The sequence below is a fragment of the Pristis pectinata genome, chromosome 16 (genome assembly GCF_009764475.1).
Source record: "Pristis pectinata isolate sPriPec2 chromosome 16, sPriPec2.1.pri, whole genome shotgun sequence".
Lineage (NCBI taxonomy): Eukaryota > Metazoa > Chordata > Chondrichthyes > Rhinopristiformes > Pristidae > Pristis > Pristis pectinata.
In genome coordinates, this window is record NC_067420.1 from 9,175,076 (window position 1) to 9,192,599 (window position 17,524).

At 42.1% G+C, this 17,524-nt stretch overlaps 1 protein-coding gene across 3 annotated transcripts in view; it reads right to left on the minus strand.

Moving 5' to 3' along the window:
* Positions 1-17,524, minus strand: part of LOC127578699 (cadherin-22) — a 783,176-nt gene that overhangs the window by 253,459 nt on the left and 512,193 nt on the right. For all 3 annotated transcript variants that reach the window (XR_007957561.1, XM_052031006.1, XM_052031005.1), the window contains exon 8: positions 1,621-1,757. Coding sequence is in view for 2 of the 3 variants with exons in the window: in XM_052031006.1 (XP_051886966.1) it covers positions 1,621-1,757 (137 nt within the window). In the remaining variant the exon portion in view is untranslated. The remainder of the gene's footprint in view (positions 1-1,620; positions 1,758-17,524) is intronic.

Consider the following 17,524-nt stretch of genomic DNA (forward strand, 5'->3'; position numbering starts at 1 on the left):
CCATTGCTAGATTATAAAACTATAATGAGCTCTGTGCAGGAATCCATGGTTATAAACAACGGACTGCAGAGTGTTCAAATAGACACAGATATACAGCAAAACCAATGCAACAATTTTAAAACTGAAGGAAGAGTTTTGTCCTTGGTAAAAGTGCATGCTGTATGTGCTCCTTCCAAAACTTCCTTCCTGTGAGGTTCAATGCAAATGCACTTTGATATTGCAAATGGGACTGAGGACAAATCTCTGAGTATCTTGTGAAAGGAAACTCCTCTCTTTCACCTTCATCCTACATCAGTCAGTACACCCTAGCTGTAACAATCGTGATTCAGTTAAACTGAGGGGAGTTGTGGGATGCCCATCCCAATCTGTTGCTTTCAGTGGGTATTCCTTGCATTGGAATTCACTTTCAAGAATGCTGGCCATCAAATACAATTATTCAACTGACATTTACCAACCACAAGGCAAACATAAATCTCCAGCATGGAAATGAAGGAGAGAAAACATCGACAGTGTGAGACCATTACACAAAATTAAAAAGAATTTACAGTCCAGAGACAAACGATTCACTGAATTAGTCCACGTGGGTGTTTGTACAACAGGAGACAACCTCACATTCCTTTCAACATATTTCTTTCCCACTAGTTTCTCCTTAAGCACATTTATGTTGTTCACTCAATGCTAAAGTTGCGAGTTCCATATTTCACATTCCCCAAGTTATTTTTTTCTGAATTCCCATTTGGACATTATTTCTCTGGCCCTTAGTTTAGTTTTCCCCTTAATTTTCTCTATACCAATCTCATTGAAATCTTGCAAAATGCTAACAACCACCTTGAAAGCCTTAACCCAGGCACCATACCATGAGTAATCAAGGGATATCGGTGACTGGGCATTTAAAGGAATGGGAAGAAAATGATTCCATAGAGGAGCAACAACACGAACAAATAAGAAAACACAAGTTTATTCTGATTATAAGGCTGAAAGCTTTTGGTATAGAGCTGATTGTTCCAGGTGCATCAGAAATAAGTATGAAATTCTCTTAAAGTTAAATGCCCAGTGGTTAGTCATCATTATCTCCCAATGGTAATTTCTAATGCACTTGTGGAACTTGATCAACATTTTAAATAAGCAAATTGAAAACAAAATGGTAAAATAAATCTGCATTTTCAATCACAAAATAGTCTGTAGCTTGGAGATGTGCAGCAATTCCAAGCAATCACTTAATCATACGAAACAATTGGAGTTAAATGGCATTCACCAATTTCTTTCTGAATTATTCTTTTTCAAATTGTTTCATTATCCATGCTCACCACATATCTCTGAGTTTGTTATCTAGTAAGGTCAAATAAACTCCCTGCTTTTTGCCTGTATCAGTTTCTCCTTCGTCAGTTGCCCTCAGTGTAGGCAATGCATTTTTACCCACCACTACATCCTTATTTGGCCCCATTATCTTCTCTTTAAATAGTCTGTGCTTCAGATCTCCACCAATTACCTTGTGTTTCTGTTTCAACTTATCCAGCAGCATCTTCACCTTGTTAACTGGAAGCAGCTAGTTTTCCCCCTCATCTTTTGCATTGGTCTGAAGGGTTTGGATTTGAACCAACATGTCTGACAGTCACCTACCTGCCTCCATTGCTATCACGGTGATATTGTGCCATCCTGCTGTCTCCCGATCCAATCTTTTGGCAATAGTGATCTGTCCAGTGTTTGCATCCACGTTAAATATTCTCTCCAAGTCAGTGTTACGGTCGATAGAGTACCTGTCAAATCCCCATCAGACAACAGTGAATTAAGACCATTCCTGAAAATCTAGATTATACCTTAGAAAGCAGAGCTGGTTTAATAAAAAAGAAGTTAGCAGAACTGTTTTTCAATTAGTGCTTCCACTAGCTCAGTGAACTAAACACTATTGTACCTGAAGGCCTGATATGTCATAGAGTCATTGAGTGATACAGCATGGAAACAGGCCCTTCAGCCCAACTTGTCCATGCCTACCATGGTGCCCACTAAGCTGGTCCCATTTGCTCACATTTGGCCCATTTCTCTCTAAACCGCTCCTATCCATGTACTTATGTACCATGTACCATGTAGGGCAGGCATGGTAGTGTAGTGGTTTAGAGCGTTAGCGACCCAGGTTCAATTCCCGCTACTGTCTGTAAGGAGTTTGTATGTTGTCCCCGTGCCTGCGAGGGTTTCCTCCAGGTGTTCCGGTTTCCTCTCACGTTCCAAAGGCGTACGGTTTAGGAAGTTGTGGGCATGCTATGTTGGCACCGGATGCATGGCGACACTTGTGGGCTGCCCTCAGAACACTCTACGCAAAAGACGTATTTCAGTGTGTGTTTCGATGTACATGTGACTAATGAAGGTATCCTATCATATCTTTTCCAAATATTTGTTGGGAGGTGGTGTTGAAGGAGGTACTGTAGGGCTGGTGGCCTCTGGCAGAGAGTATGGAAGGGAAGATGAGAAAGTTGGGGAGAAGGGGCAAAATCAAGACTGGAAGTACAAATTAAAGGAGTAGGAATACTTGGTGAGATTGGAGAGCAAGTGGTGTTGGAAGGAATTCTGAAGTGGAGAATAGGGAGGGCTGGTGAAGGACAAGGATGGGAAAGGAACTTGGAAAATTGGGGTGGGAGTGGGGAGAGTTTAGCTTGGTGAACCAAGCCAATGACGAGTAGCCTTGCTTCTCCAACCCCTGCAGCTGTGTAGCACAGATATTTACCTCCTGAACCCACCTCCTTTCAGCCGTCGGATTTCCTGAAACCTGACAAACCCATTTGCATAAATAAGCTAATATCTGAGGCAAGCATCCTCATTAAAATATTCAAATGACCAACACACTTCCTGGGGCCAGATTGGTCACTTGTTTCATTGAGCGTCATTAAGACTGGGCTGAGTCTGAGTCTGGGTTTGAGATTCCTCACACTTCACAATCCTTTAAGAATCCCAGTCTTCCATTACCTTCCCCCACCTCCCTCTCCCCCCACCCCCTCAATTACATCTTGTGGAACAACCACTTAAACTGAACGTGCATTGTAATCTTTAAAGTAGGCTCCTCTCATTACTTCTGAAGCTGTATCAGCTTTGCTCTGATTGTACCTTGGTCAACATTGAGAATCCCAAGGACCCAAAAACAATGCTTTTGTCAGTCAGCATGTCACAGACAACCTGTTGACTCCCAACCTATAGGAGCCACAGTGTGTCCACATTGTCTTGCAGCCACACTCACAAAGAGACTCCTGGCTTCTCTGCTGGAGAATACCACAGATTTGAGGTGGAGACACCAGGTCAATGCCCAGGAGGTGCAGGAACTAACTAAACGTAAAGTAAGGCAGGTTTGGATTGGCATCTCCACCAAACCTCAAGGTACATCTACAGGGTAGCTGAAGGCTGAGGTTCACAAAAAAAAGGGCCTAACCTCTGTTATTATGTGTTATTATGTAGTTATAATAAAGAACTACAGTTCCCAGTAGGCAATGCAAGGGATCACATGGAGGAACAGGAAGTGGCTATAAAAAGAGAGGGAAAGCAAGCCAGTCTGGTGTGTTGGTTAATAAAATGTTCAGGTGTTATAACCATGTGAAGTTTGTCTCTTGATGAGGAACAAACATAACACAACCCATAGGTGGACAGTCCACTGAGGATCCAGAATTGAGGTGATAACCATGACAGGCATGGATTCTCAGCATGCTTCATGTCTTTGAAATCATCTACAGCCCAAACAGTTAAGAGCCTACCCCAGTGAGGGCCAACAATGGAGCAAAGCTTACTATGGACAAAGAAGACGGCAGCATCCACTGGAAGGAACACTGTGAAGATTCCTCGGTTGGGAATCCATCTTTGAATCACATGTCCTTGACTCACCCCCCCCCCACCCCACCCCGCTGCCCCCACCCCTCGCTGCACCATCAGGTCCAGTCATGTTATCTATGCTAACTAAATGCTCCTCCTCTTTTATACAGATCTGGGCAAGGGTTTTAGGCTTCTTTTTGAGCTATTTACAAGCTTGCAATGTAGTTTCTCTATTCTGGCAGCAGCTCCACGTCAGAAATGCTTGGTGCTTCCAACTGATGGATTAGCATGCATGGGCAATGACTCTTACATGCAGTATAATGAAACATCTACATTCCACTCATGAGAATAAGACCTACTGCAGGGCAGGAGGTTCATCAGTGATCGGCCTCAGTAGGGATAAGAACATAAGAAAGTCGGAACAGGAGTAGGATATTCAGCTTCTCAAGCTTACCTCGTCATTTAATATGATCATGGCTGATCTGCCCCAGGTCCTATCCCCTCTTCTGTGCCAGTTTCCTATAAACCTCAATTCCCTGATCTTTCAAACATGTATCTACTTCCTCCCAGTGACTTTGCTGCCACGACTCTTTAGGGTAGACAATCCCAGAGGTTCACCACGTTCTGCAAGAAGGCATTTCTATGCACCACAGTTTTAAATAACCAGCCCCTAATCTTGAAACTTGTTGAATTTCATTGGAGACTCTCCCACTAGTGGAAACATCTCAACATCTACCCTGTCATGCCCCATCAGTATCTTATATATTTCAATAAGATTATTCTTCATTCTTCTAAACTCCATAGAATGTAGATCTAATTTCTTTAGCTGCTCATGATAGGACAACTATCTCATAAGACCATGAGATATAGGAGCAGAATCATGTTGTTCAGCCCATCGAGCCAGCTCCTCCATTTAGTCATGGATGATTTTCTTTCAACCCCATTCTCTTCACCTTTTCCACGTGACAGTTAACCCCTCATCCCAGGAATGACTTCAGTAAATTTTATTTGCATCACCTCCAATGCCAGTAAAATCCTTTTTTAAATAAAGGGACCAAAACTGTGCACAGTACACCAGGTGTGGCCTCACCAGTACCCCATACAATTGCAACAATACTTCCCTATTTCTAAAATCCAGCCCTCTTGCAATAAAGGCCAATATGACATTCCCCTTTCTAACCACGATGCAACTGCCTGCTAATATTTTGCGATTTGTGCACAAGTAAACTTCAATCCCTCTGTACTTCACTCATCTACAATCTTTCTTCATTTAGACAATAGCCTGTGTTTTGATTCTTCTTATTGAATTGCATGACCTCACACTTGCCCACATTAAACTCCATTTTGCCAAGTTTTTGCCCATTTACCCAACCTATTGCAAAGACCAAACATCCTCATCACAACATGCCCTCCCACCTGTTTTCATTTCATTGGCAAACTAGGATACTTTACACTCTGCCCTCTCCTCCAGGTCATTAAGATAAATGGTAAATAACTGCGGGCCAAGAACTAATCCTTGAGTTACGTTCTTCCAGCCTGAAAAAGACCTCTTCATTCTACCAGTTTTAAATCCTTGTTAACCCCCTTCCCTGAACACTCTGAGCTTTTGTCTTGCGAAACTGTCTATTGTGTGACATATTGTCAAATGCCTTCTGAAAATCCAAACATATATATCTACTGATGGTCCCTCTGTCAGCTCTTCTTGTTAAATCCTCAAAGAGCTCGAGCAAATTTTCCAAATTTTACCTTTCATAAAATTATGTTGACTTGGTTTGATCAAGCTGCTTTAAATTCCTAGCTATTTCTTTATTGATTATAGACCCCAGCATTTTGCAATGACAGACATTAAGCCAACAGGCCTATAATTACCCACTTTATGCCTCTCCCTTTCTTGAATAAATGAATCACATCTGTGGTTAACCACCAGGTCGGATCGGCGGTAAAAAAAAGCGAATGCTATGTAGGCATTCATTTTGAAAGCTATAACATATAAAAGTAAGGAAGTGTTGATGAGGCTCTATGGGGCACTGGTGAGGCCTCATCTGGAATACTGTGTGCAGTTTTGGGTCCCTTATCTTAGGAAGGATGTGCTGATGTTGGAGAGGGTTCAGAAAAAATTTACGAGGATGATTCCTGGAATGAAAGGGCTTACATACGATGAGCGTTTGTCGGCACTTGGACTGTACTCACTGGAGTACAGAAGAATGAGAGGGGACCTCACAGAAATATTTAGAATGTTGAAAGGACTGAACAGAGTAGATGTGGTTAAGCTATTTCCCTTAGTGGGTGAGTCCAGGACTAGAGGGCACAATCTTAGAATTAGAGGGTACCGGTTTAAAACAGAAATGAGGAGAAATTTCTGTAGCCAGATGGTAGTGAATTTATGGAATTCTTTGCCACATACAGCCGTGGAGGCCCAATCACTGGGGGTGTTTCAGGAGGAGATTGATTGGTATCTAATTAGTCAAAGTATGAAGGGATATGGGGACAAGGCCGGAAATTGGGGCTAGATAGGAATAGTTTTAGTTTAGCTCATGGAGCAGACTCAATGGGCCGAATGGCCTACTTCTGCTCCTTTGTCTTGTGATCTTGTGGTTTTCCAGTCCACTGGTGTCTTCCTGGAAGGGTTCTACTGTGTCTATAGCTTCTTCCTTTAAAACCTTGAATGTCAAACATTAGGATCTAATGACTTGTCTGGCATCTGTCCCATTTAATTTTTCTAATACCTTATGCCTGTTGCTAGTGATTGTTACAAATTCTTCCGTGTTGTTTAAAACTAGCCGGTCAGATATCTTTGGGACACTTGCAGTGTGAAGACTGACACAAAGTATTAATTTAACTTATTTGCCATTTACTTGTTTCCTGTTATTAATTCCCCAATCTTGTTCTTTTGGGGTCCCATAATCAGTTTTCTCCTTTGGTTTAGACAGAATGCATGTTTACCCTGAAAGGAATTTGGAAAGGAATTTACAAGAAATTAACTGTTTCTGTAGGACAATAATTCTTAACTCATTGCAGATAAAGCACAGATAATCACTTTTCCCTCACTAATCTCTGACTTCCTGACAAATAATTCCCTGTTTTTGGGTTACTCTTTGTAACTAAAAAAACATTAGCACTGGATTGCACATTCATATGTGCGCCACTGCATTTATAAAGCTGATGGAGTGACACCCATAGCCTTGCCTGCCTCTTCACTCATTTCATTGAAGACTCTGAGCTGTACTGTGACCAATCCACATCCCTAGTGGTCACTTTATTTTGTGTGGTTTCCTGGAATCAATAACTTGTTTAGGCAATAAGTGTAAGTGGTTGTGGGATGTCAAAGAGTAAAAGATAATCAAGAGCAAGTCATAAAATGCCACATAGTGTGAGCACAAGTTATGAGAGGCCAGCGATCTTGCAGTTTAGTTATCCAGAGGGTTTCAATTGAACATATGGGGAGGAAATGTTTCAGTGGCAGAAGCCACTGTAAAATAATTACCACAGACACTGGGGTGAGATGGGAACATGCTGGTCGGAGGGTGAGGAATCTTTTTTTTTATTTGCTGCTTTATTATTGTCTGCAATGACTGGAAGGTGCTGGAAACATAGTCAAGGAGAACTTTCAAAAGGGAATTGGATAATATCAGAAGTGAAATGTTCACTGGGTAAGAGATAGGTTGGGGTGGGATAGCCCTTTCAGAGAGAAGTCTAGACGTGATGGGTAGTCTGGTCTCCTTCTGCACTGCACAATTCTAAGGGAACAGATTAATTCATCTTTAATCTGGAGGAACTGCAGCCTCCGTCAGAGCTGTACACTTAACATGTTGAAACAAACATTTGAAATCATTGCCTAATTTATTCATTTGCTTGGTGATAAAACATAGAACACAGAGCACAGAACATGAACAGGAACAGGTCTTTCGGCCCACGATGTTGTGCTGAATTAATTAAACTGGTAACTAAAAGCCTTAATAAACTAATCCCTTCTGCCTATCCCTCCATTTTCTACACTATCTAAGGGCCTCTTAAACACCTCTATCACATTTGCCTCCACTACCACCCCTGGCAGCGTATTCCAGGCACCCTCAATTCTCTGTGTAAAAAACTTGCCCCGCACATCTCCTTTGAACTTAGCTCCTCTCACCTTAAAACGTGCCCTCTAATATTAGATATTTCAACTCTGGGACAAAGTAACCAGCTGTCTATCTATGCCTCTCATAATCTTATAATCTTCTGTCAGGTCTCCCTTCAGCCTCTGCCGCTCCAGAGAAAACAACCCAAGTTTGTCCAACCTCTCCTTATAGCATTTGTCCTTTAATCCAGGCAGTATCCTGGTAAACCTCTTCTGCACCCTCTCCAAAGCCTCTACATCCTTCCTATAATGGGGTGACCAGAATTGAATGCAATACTCCAGATGCAGCCTAACTAGAGTTTTATAAAGCTGCAACATAACTTCCTGACTCTTGAACTCAGTGCCTTGACTAATAAAGACAAGCATGACAAATGCCTTCTTTACCACCCAATCAAACTGCAGTCACTTTCAGGGAGCTATGGACTTGGACCCACTGTACATCAACACTGTTAAGGGTCTTAAATTTGGCCAGATTAAACTGCATCTGTCATTTCTCCGCCCATATCTGCAACCAATCTATATCCCGCTGTATCCTTTGGCAATCCTCTACACTATCCACAACACCACCAATCTTTGTATCATCTGCAATATGTCACACAGGCCATTTTAAACTGTAAGAGAAAATGGATATTGAAAGCAAGTAGTAGCCAGGAGATTGGAATACAACGTCAAAACTAGGAAATGGTATCAACTTGAAGCTCACAAAGAAATGGGAACTTATTCTTGGAAGAGCTAAGTACGTGACATGTAGCAAGCAACTGATGAAAGTGATGTTTAATCAAGTCTCCAGTGTGGTAATCTGGTGAGGTAGCATACAGGATTGTGAAAACACAAACAAACGTTGTAAATGTAAATTGGGTTTCCTCATTATTTAACGTTGGCTTAAAAAGTCTGATCTATACATAGAAATGTCCATTCCCCAGACTGAGCAACATGGACTGATGAATTTGGTGCATTGATACACCTAAATACATCAAAGAACATTTCATTGAAGCAAATTAATGATTGTGTCCAACTACATTGTGTTTGCAAGACTTTAAGTTTTTGACCGCACATAAGTTTTCTAAACAAAAAGATCAGTACATTTTCAAATGTGATTTTTGCCTGAGTTTCCAACATGTGCCCAAAGATGAGACTCGACTTATTTCCTGCAGTTAACATCTGAATCCCTCTTGATAAATATGTGGAACAGTGACAAATGTATTCAACAAATTACATCTGCTTGTCCATAATGAAGTGTTTGGTGAAGAGTTTCTATTGTTTGTGACATTGAAGTAAAAGGTCTTATTGAATGGTGGAACAGACACAGGGGACCATATAGCCTACACCTCCAAAGTTTAAGAATACATCGAGATGATTCTGTGATTTCTGCATCAGATACAGATAGTTGAGCCTACTACAATGAACCTCCGCATGCTTTTATCCCAGAGCAGGGATGAGTGAGACATCCAGTAGTGTTTACCTTCCTGTCCATTGGTCAAACTTTGATTCTTATGGGCAACAGGTTTGTTAAGAGAAGTTCAGATATGGTAATGATGTCACTCATTAAACAATCTTCCACCTCTTCAGGGTTCATCATTGATGGTCACGTGTGAAAAGCAAGCCATTTGGGTACAATAGTGTGTGTCATATACTTATATGTAAAAATATAAATGTGCATGTGCAACATAATAATGCAGTTTCATGTGTGATGTAAACACTTCTGGTTGCTTGTTAGGAGTTAGTCAGTATTCTGAAGATCTACCCATCTCCTAGAGTTAAGTTAATACATGGAACATCTACCAATACATCTTCTATCAAGGAGACCTGACAGTTGGTATCTTTCTCCCCGAATCGAACTATCTAATACTAGAGGGCATGCATTTCAGGTGAGAGGGGGGATAGTTAAAAGGAAATCTGTGGGGCAAGTTTTTCACACAGAGAGTGGTGGATGCCTGGAATGCGCTGCCAGGGGTGGTGGTGGAGGCAGATACGATAGAGGTGTTTAAGAGGCTCGTAGACAAACACATAGATAGATATCTTTATTAGTCACATGTACATCGAAACACACAGTGAAATTCATCTTTTGCATAGAGTGTTCTGGGGGCAGCCCACAAGTGTCGCCACGCTTCCGGCGCCAACATAGCACGCCCACAACTTCTTAGCCCGTACAACTTTGGAATGTGGGAGGAAACCTGAGCACCCAGAGGAAACCCACACAGACAGGGGGAGAATGTACAAACTCCTTACAGACACCAGCCGGAATTGAACCTGGGTCACTGGCGCTGTAATAGCGTTATGTTAACTGCCACACTACCATGCCTGCTCATATGTGGAGAATGGAAGGATATGGATCACATGCAGGGAGAAGAGATTTAGTTTAACTGGGTGTCATTAGCTTAATTAATCGGCCCCAACATGGTGGGCTGAAGGACCTGTTCCTGTGCTGTACTGTTCTATGTTCTATGTAAACTGTCAGTCAGGAAAATCCAGACAAAGAATAAAATAACCCATGCATCTGGTGGTCAGAGAGAAAAAAATACTTGTTAGGATATGAAACAAAACTGCCAGGACCTCATCACTCAAAGATTGAAAATGCTATGACTCTCAAATGTTTGCAGTCAGAGAAGAGAACAGCTTGGGACATCACAGAGTTCAGCTGAAATGCAGCAAGATTCTGATAAGTGGAGAAAGCAGAAGAGAACTGGGCATTGTGCAGAGAAGCCTTGCATTCAGCAAGATGAGTGGTTTGGTAGGAAATGGAACAAAGCGGTGGCCTCTTGCTGATAGACAACATCAAAGTTTATAGACAAGTGTGTGAGTCTTGCAACAAATGTGGAAAGAATGGAAATTTTTCATTACAAATAATATCAAAAAATTGTAAATATGCAAGCATAGGATATTGCTACTGAAGTGTTTGGAGGCTATTCTAATCACAGTCATTGGTTATGGAACACTTCCCAATCTTGTATCCCTGTAGAAAGTCAAAGATGTCTCATTCTCTGAGGTAGTACAGAAACCTGAGGATTATTTCAATGCACATTCATTTAAAGAAGCAGATAGTTACAAGTCTGGCACAAAAATTCAAAGAACAGAAGCAAAAGTCAATGAATATATTACTGTATGAAAGGATTTATTGCAACTGTGGAATAATCTTAAACCACGTACTGGGGAGTATCTTTGTGTGTGGCTCAAAAGCTGAGCAGATCCAGTCCAAATTGTTAAGCAAAACCAACCTTGCATTTGGCCTGGCTTGCAAAATTGCAAATTCAATTGAAGCAGCATCAAAACTGCTATGAAATGTTGTCCATCCCCAGGCACAAACATGGCTGCCGCTTATAGCTGGAAGCAAGCAGCAAGAAGTCGATTCCCAAAACAAATTGGCATCATATGGGGCAGAGTGGTGAAAGTTCTTGCTGCAGATGCTGTAGTAGCCAATACCTGCTGTCCTTTTAATGTCAAGATAATTATGGGGGATTTTAACATGAAGGTGGATTGGGAAAGCCAGGAAGGCAGTGGATCTCAGGAGAATGAGTTTGTGGAGTATCTACTGGATGGCTTTTTGGAGCAACTTATTGATGAGCCCACCAGGGGATCCACTGTTTTGGATTGGGTGCTGTGTAATGAATCTGAGGTGATTAGGGAATTAAAGGTAAAGGAACCATTAGGAACCAGCGATCACAATATGGTTGAGTTCAGTTTCAAATTTGAAAAAGAGAAGCTGATACCAGATGTGTCAATATTTCAGTGGAACAAAGGAAATTACAGTGGCATGAGAGAGGAACTGGCCCAAATTGATTGGAAAAGTAAGCTAGTTGGAGGGATGGCAGAGGAGAAATGGATGAAATTTTTACAAGAAATAAGGAAAATGCAGGATAGATATATTCCAAGAAAAGAGAAGAATACGAATGGAAAAATGGCACAATTGTGGATAATAAGAGAGGTGAAGGCTAAAATAAAAGCAAAAGGGAAGGCATACAAGGAAGCAAAAATTAGTGGGAAAACAGAAGACTGGGAAACTTTTAAAAACTTACAGAAAGAAACTAAGAAGGTCATTAGGAAAGAAAAGATGAATTAATAAAGGAGGTTGGCAGATAACATTCAAAATGATACTAAGAGTTTTTTTTAAAATATATGAAGAGTAAAAGAAAGACACAGGTTGGTATAGGACCAATTGAAAACGGTGTGGGAGAGATTATAATGGATAACAGAGAGATGGCAGAGGAACTAAATGAGTATTTTGCATCGGTCTTCACTGTGGAGGACATCAGCAATATACCTGATAGTCAGGGGTCTCAGAGGATAGAACTGAGTTCAGTCAAGATCAATAGAGAGAAGGTGCTAGGGAAGCTAAATGGACTAAAAATAGATAAGTCTTCCGGAGCAGATGAGATGCACCCCTGGGTTGTGAAGGAGGTGACTTTAGAGATTGCGGAGGCATTGGTGATAATTTTCCGGGAATCAATAGACTCTGGCACGGCTCCGGAGGACTGGAGGATAGCAAATGTAGTTCAGCTGTATAAGAAAGGTGGGAGGCAGCATAAAGGAAATTACAGACCTATTAGTCTGACATCGGTGGTGGGAAAGTTATTGGAATCGATCCTCAAGGATGAGGTTATGGAATACCTAGAGGTGCAAGGCAAGATAGGCCCAAGCCAGCATGGTTTCATGAAGGGAAGACCCTGCCTGACCAAAATATTGGATTTTTTTGAGGAAATCTCAGGTAGGGTGGATAAGGGAGAGGCTGTGGATGTTGTGTATTTGGTCTTTCAAAAGGCCTTCAACAAGGTGCCGCACAAGAGGCTGATTAATAAGATGAGAGGTCATGGAATTACAGGTAGGATAACAGAATGGGTGGAGCATTGGCTGGTTGGCAGAAAGCAAAGAGTGGGAATAAAGGGATCCTGTTCTAGTTGGCTACCGGTTACTAGTGGTGTTCCACAGGGGCCGGTGTTGGGGCCGCTTCTTTTCACTTTGTACATTAATGATTTGGATGATGGACTAAATGATTTTGTGTCTAAGTTTGCGGATGACACCAAGATAGGTGGGGGAGTAGAGAGTATTGAAGAAACAGGAAGGTTGCAGAGAGACTTAGATAGTTTAGGAGAATGGACAAAGAAATGGCAGATGAGATTCAATGTTGAGAAATGTGCCGTTGTACACTTTGGAAACAGAAATAAATGGGCAGATTATTATCTAGATGGGGAGACAATTCAAAGTACAGAAGTACAAAAGGACTTGGGGATACTTGTGCAGGATACCCTAAAGGTTAACCACCAGGTCAGATTGGCGGTAAAGAAAGCGAATGCTATGTTGGCATTCATTTCGAGAGGTATAGTCTATAAGAGTAGGGAGGTGTTGATGAGGCTCTATGGGGCACTGGTGAGGCCTCATTTGGAATACTGTGTGCAATTTTGGGCCCCATATCTTAGGAAGGATGTGCTGATGTTGGAGAGGGTTCAGAAGAGATTTACAAGGATGATTCCCGGAATGAAAGTGCTTACTTATGATGAGCGATTGTCGGCACTTGAACTGTACTCACTGGAGTACAGAAGAATGAGAGGGGACCTCACAGAAATATTTAGAATGTTGAAAGGACTGAACAGAGTAGATGTGGTTAAGCTATTTCCCTTGGTGGGTGAGTCCAGGACTAGAGGACACAATCTTAGAATTAGATGGTACCGGTTTAAAACAGAAATGAGGAGAAATTTCTTTAGGCAGAGGGTAGTGAATTTATGGAATTCTTTGCCACATACAGCTGTGGAGGCCCGATCATTGGGGGTGTTTAAGGAGGAGATAGATAGGTTCATGGTATCAAGGGATATGGGGATAAGGCTGGAATTTGGGGCTAGATAGGAATAGTTTTTAGTTTAGCTCATGGAGCAGACTCGATGGGCTGAATGGCCTACTTCTGCTCCTTTGTCTTGTGATCTTGTGAAGGTGTCAGAGTGCTGCACATGTCAGAGGAAGAGATACTTAGTTTATGGTTTACAATTGAGTGGAGAGAATGAGGAGACATCAGATGAAGCAAAGGCAAAGTTCTGATTCACATCCTAACAACCCACTGGGAAGAGGCAAAGAGAAGCAGTTCAGGCAACATGAGAAAGGGAGGCTATCAGGACTGAGAGACGTGTTCAACATCCCCAAGTTGTGAGACAGTGCAAGTCTACAGAACTGAATGAAAATCAAAAAAAAAGCCACAGATGCTGGAAATCTGAAACGGAAAGAGAAAATGCTGGAAACACTTAGCAGGTCAGGCAACATCTGTGGGAAGAGAAACTGTTAATATTTCACATCCAGGGCCTTTCCCAGATTGCTGAAGTTAACTGTCCTCTGGTGTCCCCCATCAAAGATGTTCCCCACGGCAAAGATGTTTCAGACTAGAGGGGATGAATTTAAAATGAGGAGTAAGAGGTCCAGAGGGGATATAAAATTCTTTTTTCACCCAGAGAGTGGTTAAAGTCTGAAATGCAGTGCCTGAGAAGATGGTGGAGGTAAATTGGTTCATTATTATCACATGTACTGAGGTACAGTGAAAAACATTGTTTTGCATGCCATCCATACAGATCAATTCATCACATCACTACATTGAGGTAGTACAAGGAAAAAGCAATAACAGAATGCAGAATATCATGTTACAGTTACAGAGAAAGTGCAGTGCAGGTAGACAATAGGGTGCAAGGGCCATGACGAGGTAGATAAAGAGGTCAAGAGTCCATCTTATCGTACAACAGGTTCTTTCAATAGACTTATATAACTGGGATAGAAGTTGTCCTTGAGCCTGATGGTATGTGCTTTCAGGCTTTTGTATCTTCTGCCTGATGGAAAGGAGGAGAAGAGAGAATATCCAGGGTGGGATGGGGTCTTTGGTTATGTTGGCTGCTTTATCAAGGCAGCGAGAAGTGTAGAGAGAGTCCATGGAGGGGAGGTTGGTTTCCATTATGTGCTAAACTGTGTCCAAGAATCCATGCAGTTTCTTATCATCTAGGACAGAGCAGCTGCCATACCAAGTGGTGATGCATCCGGATAGGATGCTTTCTGTGGTGCACCTCTTAAAATTGGTGAGGGTCAACAGGGACATGCTGTTGTGAGGTACTGTCACAACATTGAAGAAACATCCAGGTGAGCACGTGCTAGCACCAAATGCAAGTAAATGGGATTAGTACAGATAGGTACTTGATATTCAGCAGAGACATGGTGAGCCAAAGGGTCTGGTTCTGTGTTGTATGTCTCTATGACTCTAAAAGTACAGAATGATCAACTCTTCATCTGCTATCTATGTGGAGTTTGCACATTCTCCCTGTGACCATATGGGTTTCCCCTGGGTACTCTAGTTTCTTCCAGCATTCCAAAGGCATCCTGGTAGGTTAATTGGCCGGTGTAATTCACCCTTGGTACAGATTCATGGCAAAAAGATTCAAAAGGGAGTCGTTGGGCATGTGTGAGAGAGAATAAGTTGCAGGGATACAGGGGAGTAAGGACAGTGGGAATGGGACTGACGGGATTGTTATTCTGGAAGGTGGCGTTGAATGGCTCCTTCTGTGGATTTTAAGATATGTAAAATTCTTTTCCTTGTTCAAAGAGAGAAAGCACTGAGCTTTAGCTGTAGGTAAATATGTAAATGAGTTTGGTCTGCATGTGACATCATTATGATGTCATACCCATGACATAAGCACACTTGGTTGTTGTCAGCCTTCACACTGAGGCTTCCAGTGTGTCCTGGAGATGATGTGATGTAGTGTTCACCAGCCCTGCAATAGTTGTCCATGGACCAGCTCTTCATTCCTGAGGCCCCCTCCCCCCTTCTCTTTCCCTTCTTTCACCTTCATGACCTGTCCATCTATTCCCCACCTCCTTCCCGTTATTCCATGGTCTGCTGCCCTCTCCTACTGGATCCCTTCTTTTTCAGCCCTTTGCCTCTTCTACCTATCACCTCATAGCTTTTTACATCTCCCCCTCCCCTACCCACCTACCTTCCCCCTCTCACCTGGACTCACCTATCACCTGCCAACCTATGCTTCTCCGCCACCCACACCTCACCCCCCCAACCTTCTTATTCTGGCTTCTGCCCTCTTCCTTTCCAGTCCTGATGAAGGGTCTCGGCCCGAAATGTTGACTGTTTATTTCCCTCCATAGCTGCTGCCTAGCCTGCTGAGTTCCTCCAGAGATCTGTGTGTGTGTGTGTGTGTGTGTGTGTGTGTGTGTGTGTGTGTGTGTGTGTGTGTGTGTGTGTGTGCGCGCGCGCGTGTCTGTGTGTGTTGCTCCAACCCACCAGTGGTACTTTGCTAATGGCCAAGGGAGTACTGCACTGAGAAGCAGGTGGAGGTGAGAGGCAGCAAAGACATAGAAGCCGTATGGCATTTGACACTCACTGACCAAACTCCATTCTCAAGGCCGTATAAATGCAATGAACTAGCCCACAACTCTCACCATGTGCTCATTGATGCATTACCTCCCAATAGTGCTAACATGCTAAATTTATCCACAGTAAGCCTGTCTGTCAAGGACAAAAGCTTGACAGGAATTTCCACCTGATTACGTTGCTAAGTGTGCCTCAGTCCCTTCACTATTAAATAACTTGGTGGTGGAATGATTAAGTCTGAGACACTTTTTGTAATTCAACTCTTGACAGCACAAAAGATTATTTCTTAAACTACTATTAAACAGTAATGATAATTAATTGCTAATTAACCATGACTGTTAGATTACCTCAGTTATTAATGCTGATATAAATCTGTTTCTGGCAGCTATGAGAAGATAAATAGCTGTAGAACAGTCCACTGGAGCACTATTTCAATCGGTTCTATACTGGGAAATTACATTGTTGCAATGTTTTTTCTTGTGATGAATTTTACATATTTTCCTCTTATGCTTATGATTACTTAACTTCCAATGGAGATGCAAAAGCACCCAAAATTCCAACCTTGGTCATTAGTGAATTATTCCTGCAGGATCATGAGCGGATATGGATGTTGGATGTGAAGAATATTGTGTGTGGTTTTGATGTCTCCTGTGGTTAAATATCCTAGTTCCCCCAAAATAACTTGTATTCATCTTTAATATAGCAAAAGCCCCAGATCACAATACAGGATTTCTGCAGTTTAATGCCTTGCCTGAATAAAGGTACTTCTGAAAGGGGAGCATCACATGCTCGTGTGGAGTACATTCAAACTCCACACAGACAGCACCCAAAATCAGGATTGAATCTAGGTATCTGGAGCTATGAGGCCACCTCTGAATAAGGTGCCATCCTGGATTTGGTGCTCAATTTCAAGAATGAGATTTGAACCCCTTATCTCCTGTCTCATGGTGTGACAGAAGGGGAAATTGCCATTCACTGAGCTGATGACAATCTAAGTCTGATTTTGAAGATTGTGGGCTTAAATTCTAGTGTTGAAATTTGCCTATAAAATTCTAGCATGATACTACAGTGTGGTGCTGAAGGATTGCAGCACAATTCAAGGTATTGTCTTTGAGATGGGACATTAAATTGAAATTAAATTGTTTGCTCTTGCAGGTAACAGAGAGCTGGGGTATTATACCCGGCAGCATGGTCTAAGCTTACTCCTCAATCAACATCTCTTAAACAGATCACCAGGTGATTATCACAATCTTGCTTGTGGGACCTTGTGCACGTAA